Source organism: Loxodonta africana, chromosome 2 (genome assembly GCF_030014295.1).
Source record: "Loxodonta africana isolate mLoxAfr1 chromosome 2, mLoxAfr1.hap2, whole genome shotgun sequence".
Classification (NCBI taxonomy): Eukaryota; Metazoa; Chordata; class Mammalia; order Proboscidea; family Elephantidae; genus Loxodonta; species Loxodonta africana.
The window spans coordinates 37,365,791-37,376,644 of record NC_087343.1 but is presented as its reverse complement, the minus strand read 5'-3'; the positions used below and the strand labels follow the sequence as shown (position 1 = coordinate 37,376,644).

Below are 10,854 nucleotides of genomic sequence, written 5' to 3'. Positions count from 1 at the left end.
GAACGTCACCGACGTAGATCCGGAACTCAAGCAATACGGCGAGGTTCAATACACCACACTTTTGGAGATTTGATACCAAAGCAACAAGCAGAAGAAAACGACTGCAGCGAACCACTGCCCACGACAGTTTAGTGACCGCCGAACCATTGGATGAGGGCGACATTCTCGCTATCCAATCGCCCGGAAGTCTAGAGAGAACGCTGTCTCAATTGGTCAGAGGAAACATCTCTCTAGCTTCATTCCAGAAGGTGGATGGCGTACGGCTAGGCCGGCCGCTCCTCCTGGCCAATCAGAGGCCGTGTGGGGGCGGGCCTTGCCCTAGGAGGAGTAGAGTTTACCTTGCGCTCCCAGAGGAAGGGGGCGTGGCCTCGGGCCTCCACCTCCGGGCTGCGTGAGCCCGCGCGCGGAGTGGGCGCGGGCCGGGGCGGGGCGAACGGTGTCAGCCGCGGAGCCGGATACGGGCGGCGCCACGGCCGCCTCGGCCCTGGGCATGGGCGGAGCCCCAGCGGCTGGTGCTGGTGGCGGCCGCCGATGCCAGAGCTTGAGCGCAGCGTCTGTTGCCGCGGGTTCCTGCTTCCCAGGGCGGCGGTATGCTGGGGAAAGGAGTCGTCGGCGGTGGCGGCGGCACCAAGGTGCCCAAGCCTTCCTTCGTGTCGTACGTGCGCCCCGAGGTGAGGAGGCGCCGCACAGCGGGCTGGAGGGGCCGGGGCTGAGGAGCGCTGGGAGCCCCTTCCCCGCCGCCGGAGGGCCGTGGGGCACTTCCTGCCGGCGTTCGGGAGTGGAGCTGGGCGGGTGAGGTCTGCAGGGGCGCGCCGGGGTGGGGACCCCCGACGCCGGCAGGCAGGTGCCGGAACGCAGGGCCGGCTCGCTGACGACCGGGTAAAGGGGCCGGAGCCGGGGAAGGTGCTTCGGCCTGGGACGCCCGGGGCCACTGTGAAGAGGAACTGGAGTCTGGGCTCCGCTAGAAGGGGGAGGGCTGAGTGGTCCAAACCCCGGGATGGGCCTCCGCAGAGCCCGGCACCAGGTGGATCTGCCCTGTGTGACTCTAGTGCTCGTCTGTCTCGCTGCCTGCTTCTAAGAGTGCTATTTGATGCCGCCGGCGGGACACCGCACCGACTCCCACCACCCATCAGCACTGTAGGGAGAACTAGTAGTTCTGCCTTCGCCTGGGCTAGGCTCTGCCGCCCCCTTTGATATCCTCTGTCGCTTCTTTACCCTTTCATTTCACCCTCTCACCATCGCCCATTCCCCCTTTCTTCCTAATCTTTCAAATAGAGTTTCTTTCTTGCAGTGTTAGTGCCAAGAGGTTCATTCATTCAGAAAATATATTTTGAGCTCCCACCCTGTCAGGCAGTGTTCTAAGCACTAGGGGTATATGTCAGTGAACAAAACAAAGATCTCTGCTCTCTTGGAGCGTAATTGAGGGGAGAGGAGAAAACCATAAACAATAAATGTATAAGGAAATTATATGGTGTATTAGAAAGTGATAGATACTTTGGAAAAAGAAAAGGCATCTTTTTCATCAGGGCAGAGGTAACATTTGAACAAAGACTTGAAGGATGTGAGGGATCTGAGGGAAGAGTAATCCAGGTGGAGGGAACAGCCAGCGTGAAGGCGGTAGCGTGCCTGCATTGTTGGAGGAGCATCAAGGAGGCCAGCCTGGTGGAAGCCCAGTGGGCGAGGAGAAGAGTCGTAGAGGAGGTCAGACCTTGTAGGCCTTCTTGAGCTAAGCTCCTAACCCAGATGCCTAATTAGATGTGTTCTCATTTTGGATTTGTGAAGGTTTTTTCTGCTTCTCTCTTCAGCGCTTTGATCAGCAATGTGCAGAAGCACTACCAAGTTCACTGCCTCTGGTTATCTTCCCATCTTAGTAAAGCAGAGGCAGAAGGCTACCGGCTGGCCGGTCAGGGGCCCTGATCAGGGACTAGTTCTGTAAGACTGCTTGGGGCCTGAATCCTTTGCATATGTATCTTTAAATTTAAGTTGTGTTCTCCAGTGGAGAGTAGTACCCTTGAAATGAATCTTATTTTTAGGTCTTAATTTTAAAATAAAAACCACTTCCTCTGTTAGTTAACATTTGATAAGGAGCCTGGGTCAACTTCAGTTTTCTGCAGGCTTCCCATGTAGGATAACATGTTCAGTAATGTGTTCAGTTTCTCTTTGTGTCTTTTGTGATTGAGCCCTTGGTTGAAGTGCAACTGATCTTTAACCTTTTCTCTTCAGTGAGATTAAACTGCAAGTAGAAAGTCTTCTGAAAAGTGGCCAGAGTTCAAGAGTGTTCAGATTGTTCGTCCACCAAGTGTGCATGTTGTAATTAGATGTGTTTTCTCTCTTTGCCCAGAGTGCCTGATGTATTTCCTTTGAGGGGTAATTAGGGAACGGGAGTGGTTGAGCCCAAGAATAAGCCTGAAGTGATCACATTTTTCAGATCCTTATAGTTGGCAGTTTTGTTTCCTTGCGTTAAAAATGCTGTGTTGACGCTATTCTTCCTTGCTGTAATCTCTCTCTAAAAATATTTTGTAAAAGTGTAAAGATCTGATCTAAATTGTGGATTTTTTTCCAAGATAAGGATAGGAGAGGGTAAGAAAGCAAATTATTTTTAAGCATATAGTTTTTGCCAGCAAGAAGGTTGTATCTTTTTTTCTTTATTCCATTTTTGGAAATGCACGTGAGTAGCACTGAGACACAGCTTGTGTGCCCCTGAGCACTGGGTCTAGTAACCTTCTTTTGTTGGTCACTCAGTACGAGGAGTCCTTCATACTTCCCTGAAAACTGTCATTGTTGCGCTTCTACTTTCCTTTCTCTCTGATCACCTCATCTCTACTGCCTTTGGAGTATGTCTTGTTATCACTTCTTTCTTTGCATACATTTTTGTTAGCTGGGAGATTGCACAGCTTCTCAGGAGCCATTTTTCTGGGTAGATCTCTGAGCAGCCAAACAACCCTTTTACCTTATGATGAACTGATACCTGTCCTTGGTGATGAATTTGGATGTGGCTCATCATATTTCAGGAGGTTCACAGCATCTGCCTTCAGTATGCTAAAGAGGCTATCAAAAGTCAGCACTTTGTGTTAAAAACAGAAGTGCTAAACTGAATAAAGTATTTGAAGGTGATTACTTTTAAACATGATGGATTTACTTTTTTCCCTTGTAATCAGAAGAAGTTGGCATGGGGCATCTGTAAATGAGGGGTGGTTATTTATTCCAACTTTTAAAAGTGGACCTTTGCCAGAATAATTTGGGCTCTTCCGTCATTGCTTCTTCTAAATCAGGAAATGTGAATGTTAAAATCCTGAACCATAATTTAGACCCTTTGGTCATGTTTTGTAAACCCTCTACTCAGAGAATTACACATCAGAAAGGCAGGCAAGTGGGAAGCCGATGGCTCAGGGAGCTGAGAATGGGAAGTTGAGACCCACAGCCATCTGGGTGGCACCTGATGTCCAGTACCTAAAGACAGCTGGCTTCCCCAGCCCAGCTTAGCCCCAGGCAGAGGGTGCAAAGGATGTGGATGCCTCTGTGCCGCAAACTGCTGGGTGCTGAGGTCTCTTTCAGGGAGGCATTTAGTTATGATTTGGGTACCAAATCCATCTTTCTTGCTAAATAAAACAACTGTTTGAATTATTCTTATTTTAGAAGTTGTAATGTCCACTGTAGAAAAATAAGAAAATACAGATATGCAAAAAAAACTTTTTTTTTATCTTTTGTTTTGGCAGGTTTGATTAAAATATGTCTTGGTGACTTTCTTTTAGGATCTACCTAGTGTGGGGTTTGATGAGCTTCTTGGATAGGTATCTTCTCATCTTTCACAGTATCAGGGAAGTGTTCTGCCAAGAAGTCTTCAAAAATTCTCTCTGTATTTTCTGCTATACCCCCCCGCCCCATACTCCAGTCACTCGTAGGTCATTCCTCTTGATAGAGTCCCATGTCATTCTTACAGTTTCTTCATTTTTTAAATTCTTTTATCTGATTTTTCCTCAAATATGTTGGTGTCAAGTGCTTTATCTTCAATCTCACTAATTCTGACGTCCATTGCCTCAATTCTGCTCCTTTGACTTTCTATTGAGTTGTCTAATTATGAAATTTTATTGTTAATCTTCTGGATTTCTGTTTGCTGTCTCTCTGTGGATTTTTTGCAACCTATTGAATTTGTCATTATGCTTTTCTCTAATCTTCTTAAGTTCCTCTATCGCTTTGTGTGTTCCTTGGCTTGTTCTGCGTTTTGCCTGATCTCCTTCCTGATCTCTTGAAGAGTTCTGTACATTAATCTTTTGTAGTCTGCCTTCGGTAATTCCAGGAAGTTCTCTTCATCTGGAAGATTTCTTGATTCTTTGTTGTTGGAGCTTACTGAAGTCATCATGGTCTTCCTCTTTATGTGATTTGATATTGACTGTTGTCTCCGAGCCATCAATAAGTTATTGTATTTATTTATGTTTTCTTACTGTATTCTGGAAACCTGGGTGGTGTAGGTTAAGTGCTAGGGCTGCTAAGCAAAAGGTTGGCAGTTCGAATCCACCAGGCCACCCTTGGAAACCCTATGGGGCAGTTCTACTCTGTCCTTAGGGGGCTGCTATGAGTCGGAAACGACTCGACGGCAATGGGTTTGGTTTTGGTTTTTTACTGTATACTAGCTTCTTGTTTTGTTTTGTTTTGATATGCTCAAATAGGCTGCTTGAGTGAGCTAGTTTGATTATTGGCACCTTTGAAGCTCTAACGTCCTGTCACCAGGTGGTTAGAGCTGTTACTACGTATATGAGCCCAGGAGTCCGTTACTTTTTTTGTATGGATTCAGCTCAGGTGACTAGGTAGTCGGTCATCAAGTGTGTGTTGCAGGCTCTCACCTACAGTCCTAGACAGGCAGGGATGATTGGTGTAGGCAAAGGTATCTGGCTGCAGTAGGGGGTCACACGCTGAGCAAGGCAAGGGGCTGACAACTGCCCCTGAATGTCTGTGAGGAAAGCGTGTCCCTGTTCCCTAGGATGTGTAGGTAGGTAGGTTTTGCAGTCGAACTATGGGCCCCCAGTGGTGTTGGCTCTGAGGACTGGGAGGCACCACTTATTCTTGGACCCCTGTTGCGGGTGGCTAGGTGGCATGGGTGGAGCCACCAGTCCTCAGGCCCCTTATGTGGGTAGGTGAGGACCCTGCTTAATAGGCAGAGTGGTGTCAAATGTCACGGACCTTCCTCTTCCCCATATAACTGAAACAGCTGAAGTTAGACTTCAGGTGTCCCTGTTGAACCATGCTAATGAGGGCCTATGCTGTTGAAATGGGCCCATACAGGTCTATGCAGGGGTGAAAGGCATTCAAAGTCCGTGGACCCCTTATGCCTGTGCCTAGGCAAAGGAGCTGTTTCTGCCCTAAGTTCCTGGCTTAGGGTAGCTGGCAGATTACTTTTTCCCTGTTTGTTAGTTTGTTCCCTCTCCATGGTTGGGAGGATGGCTCAGGGCGCGTGATGGGTCCTACTCCCAACCCAGGGGATGTGGCAGTCTCAGAAGCTGGCTTGGACCCAGTGGAGAGTGGGAAGGGGGTGGGTAAGTGGAAGAGAGGTTTTCCCCAGAGGGGTGTTTTTTGATCCCCATCGTAGGTTAGACGTGTGTACTTATCTTTTGCTGATTCTTCTGGAGTCGTGAGTAGACTCTCTGCTGCCCGATCTCTCCTGATGTGAAAAACGGGTCCCGAATGCCATTGCTTGCCTCACCGCTGGCACCAGCCGATCCCAGTCTGCAGGGTGCTGGTTCCTGCTGGGTCAAGTCTGGCAATTCCTTGCTGCTTCTGAACTATCTCTTCCTCGCCTTGCTGCTCAGTCCAATTCCTCAACTTTGCCTTTGACGTTCAGGGCTCCTGGATTGTCATATAATCGATTCACTTGTTTTTTCGGGTCTTTGTTGTAAGCGGGACCACAGGAAGCATCTGACTATTCTGCCATCTTGGCCATGCCTCCCGCAAAAAACTTCTTTTTAAGAAAAATTATAAGCTTATTAACCACTTGGAAGGTATCCTATCGAATACATATGTAGGTATATATATATATTTTTGATCAAAATGGAATTAATATTGCTGATCATATTATTTTGCAGTCTACCTTTTTCACCAAAAATATATATTGTAAACATCTTTCCATGTCACTTGTTAACCCACGGCATTATTTTAAATTAGACCTCTGTTTCTCTACAGAAACACACAACATGATGGGAGAGGTTAGGTAGCACAAACAGCCAAAGAAAGTAGTGTAATTTTTAAGTGGTTCTCTACTTAGTCTCTTCTCTGGTGCTGAATGACAATTCTGTTTCTTCAAATCTGTCAGCTTTCTGCCAGACTTGAATATGGATTGTAAGCACTGGTTTGATAATCTATAGTGATTAGAAATGACTATTCCCTGAACTTGTAAATAAAGGACCACTGGGTGGTCCTAAGAGAGAAGGTTCTGATTTAATAAGGGCTCATTTCATCATGATAAGGAAGCTGAATAAAAGCTTCTGGGGGCTCTTGTGTTGTTCTTTGAAACTAAGACTAGGAAAAATTTAGCGTTTAGAATGCCTTACAGGTAGTCCCTGACTTATGATGGAGTCCCATTCCAAAGACTCGGTCGCGTTGGTTCTGATATAACTCGAATGCCTCATTATTATTGCCTTTTATTATTAGTATCTTTATAAATCCTGACTTTATTTATATTTGGGTTTTGGAAACATTATGTATAAAATTGTTGTTGTCGTTAGGTGCCATCGAGTTGGTTCCAACTCATAGCGACCCTATGTACAGCAGAAAGACATACTGCCAGCCCTGTGCCATCGTCACAATCTTTGTTATGCTTAAGCCCATTGTTGCAGCCACTGTACCAATCCATCTTATTGAGGGTCTTCTTTTTCGGTGACCATCTACTTTACCAAGCATGATGTCCTTCTCCAGGAACTGGTCCCTCCTGACAACATGCGCAAAGTATGTGAGATGTGACCTCGCCATCCTAGCTTCTAAGGAGCATTGTGGTTGTACTTCTTCCAGTACAGATTTGTTCGTTCTTTTTTTAAAGGCAGACTAGGAAGAAGGACCTGGCAGTCTACTTCTGAAAAGATATAGCCAGTGAAAGCCTTATGAATAGCCACGAAACATATTAAATTACAGATGTATTTTAACATTTTATGTAGTACATATTACTAACAATAAGATGTACTAAAAAATAACAAACAAAAAAAAACAGTTTTTAAGTGCCGTTTGCATAACTCAAATATGTCATAAGTCAGGGACTACCTGTACTTGCCCATTTTTGTGTATTCCAAATATTTTCTTTTAATGCAAATTTTATTTTTAAAAAATATTTTCTAATAGAGCTTAGTCCAGTGTTTGATTGACTGTACTGTAATAGTTATCAATTACTTATTTGTGGCTTTTTAGATTTGGAAGAGAATTGAAAGATAATCTCAGCCACTGTTCTTTTCTTGTGTTACGTGGGTGTAGAAACTGAGGCCCTCTAAGGTTCATAATCCCGCCTGGGGCACAGAGTTATTACAGAACAGAGTATGAACTATCTCCCAGGAGCCACCAATGCGAATGGCTAAGCTGTGCCCACAGAAGCTCAGAAAGGTTTCATGTTGACTTGGGAAGAAAAGGCAAGCAGAGAGATGAAGATTGAGAAGAGTGAAAAAATACGTTCTTAAGGGCTAATTAATGTGGTTTTCTTTTTTTTCCTTTTCATTTATCCCTCAGGGAAAAGAGTGCATTCAGTCGATTAGTTCTCATTTAAGCCCATTTCTTTTGGTGAGAAGGAACTTACACACCCAAAGTCAGATCTCAGACATATGACTCTGGGTGTATAAATAATCAAAAAATTAATAGTGATTGACATTTATTAGGCATTTCTTTGTGCCAGGAATTATGCTGTAATTACCTGATTTCATTCTTTAAATAATCTTGTGAGGTAGATACTATTATTCCTCCCCAGCCCACCTTTTTTATTTTAGCCGTGGAAACTGAGACTCAGAGAAGTTAAGTACCTTGTTCAGGATCACAGCTAGCAAGGGCTGATGTCAGGATTTAAACTAAGACTGGGTGACTCCAGGATCTATTCCCTTACCCAAATATTTCTGTACACAAAGATTATTATTAGTAAAACATTCTTATAGGAACGGTTGGTGTTGCCACACTAGAATGCCTTTCCATTTGTGTTTTCTAGTAGCATGTTCTCTCTTGGCTTTGTGAGGCCATCACCCAGGTGACTTATGAGTGGATACAGGGACCTATTGGATGTTTTAGTCTCTAGAGGCAGTGCTTTCCAAAGATAGTTATTTGTTCAATAGATATTTACTCAGCAACTGCTATGTAGCAGGCGCTATTCTACTTGTTGTGGATACATTAATCTATAACACAGATGAATTATTGAGCTTATATTTTGGTGACCCACTACTGTGTGGGACCCTTAGCTTTGATGACTTTGGTGGATAAATGCAAGAAGAGCTCGGCTTGTCCCAAAACAATCTTGCCTCAGTCCTAGCAATAAAAGTAGTCCTAGAAATGAAGCCACATCTAGAATCTATTGGGTTTTTTTTTTTTTTTCTTTTTTAAGAATGCATAACTTTTTTTTTTCCATTCCAAACTTCTTTTTTTTAATGGCAAAAATTTCTCCTGGACCTTGGAGACCAATAATAGGGTTTCCAAGACTGTAAATCTTTTCAGAAGTAGTCTGTCACACCTTTCTCCTGCAGAATGGCTGATGGGTTCAAACTTGGAGACCATTGATTTAGCAGGCCACCAAAGGACATGAAAGTTCTTCCTAAAATAATCACTTTCTTAGCTGTGACTCTAGCCTGATGATCTGTCCAAAACTTCCGCTTTTTCTCTCCTACGTGTGCTTCCTGTGGCATCTCCCTGGGTCAAGTCCAACACCACCCAGCTTCTGCAGATGGAGCATCAGAAGCTGTCATGAGGCTATGTCAAGTAACATTTCCTGCAGCCTCATCAAACAGCTGCCGCAGTCTTAGAGCTAGGCACTCTTCTGCATCCTACTTCCATCTTTGATGTTAAAACCAGTGCTACCATCAGAATCTTAGGCTATGAGGAACCCACACTTAGACGCTTAAAGTTCTGGATCCTTCTCTGAACACGTTCCACAGAATGTTGGATGCTCTTGGAATATATCCATGTTAAACCAGCCTACGTGATAGTTGATAATGTGCTTTAGAGAGAATTAGGTTTTTTTAGGGGCCAAAAAAAATTTTTATCACTATAAAAATGTATACCTTATTTTTTAAAATAATTTTTATTGTGCTTTAAGTGAAAGATTACAAATCAAGTCAGTCTCTCACACAAAAAACTTATATACACCTTGCTACATACTCCCAATTACTCTCCCCCTAATGAGACAGCCCGCTCCCTCCCTCCACTCTCTTCGTGTCCATTTCACCAGCTTCTAACACCCTCTATCCTCATTTCCGCCCCAGGCAGGAGATGCCAACACAGTCTCAAGTGTCCACCTGATCCAAGAAGCTCACTCCTCACTAGCATCCCTTTCCGACCCATTGTCCAGTCCAATCCATGTCTGAAGAGTTGGCTTCGGGAATGGTTCCTGTCCTGGGCCAACAGAAGTTCTGGGGGCCATGACCACTGGGATCCTTCTAATTCAGTCAGACCATTAAGTCTGGTCTTTTTATGAGAATTTGGGGTCTGCATCCCACTGCTCTCCTGCTCCCTCAGGGGTTCTTTGTTTTGTTCCCTGTCAGGGCCGTCATCGGTTGTAGTTGGGCACCATCTAGTTCTTCTGGTCGCAGGCTGATGTAGTCTCTGGTTCGTGTGGCCCTTTCTATCTCTTGGGCACGTAATTACCTTGTATCCTTGGTGTTCTTCATTCTCCTTTGCTCCAGGTGGGTTGAAACTCATTGATGCATCTTAGATGGTACCTTATTTTTTGATAAACACAACGTAATAAAATTACAGAGTTTGAAAGTTGGGGAAAAAAATTGCCCTTAATTATGCTACCTTAACCAAAGCAATTATTTTTATTTTTGAGTATGTTCTTTTAGGCTTTGTGTGTGTGTGTGCATCTCATATATTGTAGTCATACTATGTGTAAAAATTTATAACCTGCCTGTGGCTGTCATGTTTGAAGAGGACACTGCTGATCCATATTGGTAAAGCATGTACATTGAATTGTTTTTCTGGTAGGGAACCACCCTCAGTTCTTATCAGGTTACCTTTGTGACTTCTGATGTGCTTGGTTGAGGTGACGGGAGTGCTGTGGGTTTGCAGCCTTTGACAAGAAGACATGCAGGTTCAGAAAAGAACTGTAGCCGAGACCTTGGCTTTGTTAGGCTTCTGCCCGTGGAAGCCAGCTGAGAGAACCTAGGTGAGATTAAGCAGTTAACAGAGGTAGGCATTGAGGGGAGATGGAGCTTTGGGTAAACACATGCTTAGCAACATTGATAAACCAAAGTTCTCAGCCCAACACCCAGTGTGTGTGAACTCTTAGTGAAGCAGCTCTATGGTACATGGGACCCCCCCCCCCCGCCAAAAAAAAAGTCTTCTAAATTTTCAGACTGAATCATTGTAAATAAACTTATTGAGATCGGGTAGCAGGTAGAAATGAATGGAATAAATCTTAAACTACTAACCTGTTGATTTGGGAGGAAGAAAAAGAAAAGTAAAAATGGAAGGGACTCTAGGAGGGATGAAAGCTGTCAGAGATGGAAAAAAAGACTGCAGTGTGTCACCCTCATTTATTTCCCTCTGCTTACCTCGCGTGCCACCACTTTAAAAAAACCACTTTAAGGAGAGCAAAAACTTGTCAGTAGCTCTTCCTTATAGCTGTAAGGCCAGTTCCTCTAAGCCTCGGTTATATTTCTGTCTGAAAAATGAGAATAATACTAA

The 10,854-nt window shown here is 44.5% G+C and overlaps 1 protein-coding gene across 1 annotated transcript in view; it reads left to right on the top strand.

Moving 5' to 3' along the window:
• The first annotated feature begins 491 nt into the window (after positions 1-491).
• The window catches only part of MTMR12 (myotubularin related protein 12), a 96,108-nt gene continuing 85,745 nt past the window's right edge, over positions 492-10,854 (top strand). Inside the window, exon 1 of the mRNA XM_003407913.4 lies at positions 492-671. Within this exon, the coding sequence (XP_003407961.1) occupies positions 591-671 (81 nt within the window). The 5' untranslated portion in view covers positions 492-590. The remainder of the gene's footprint in view (positions 672-10,854) is intronic.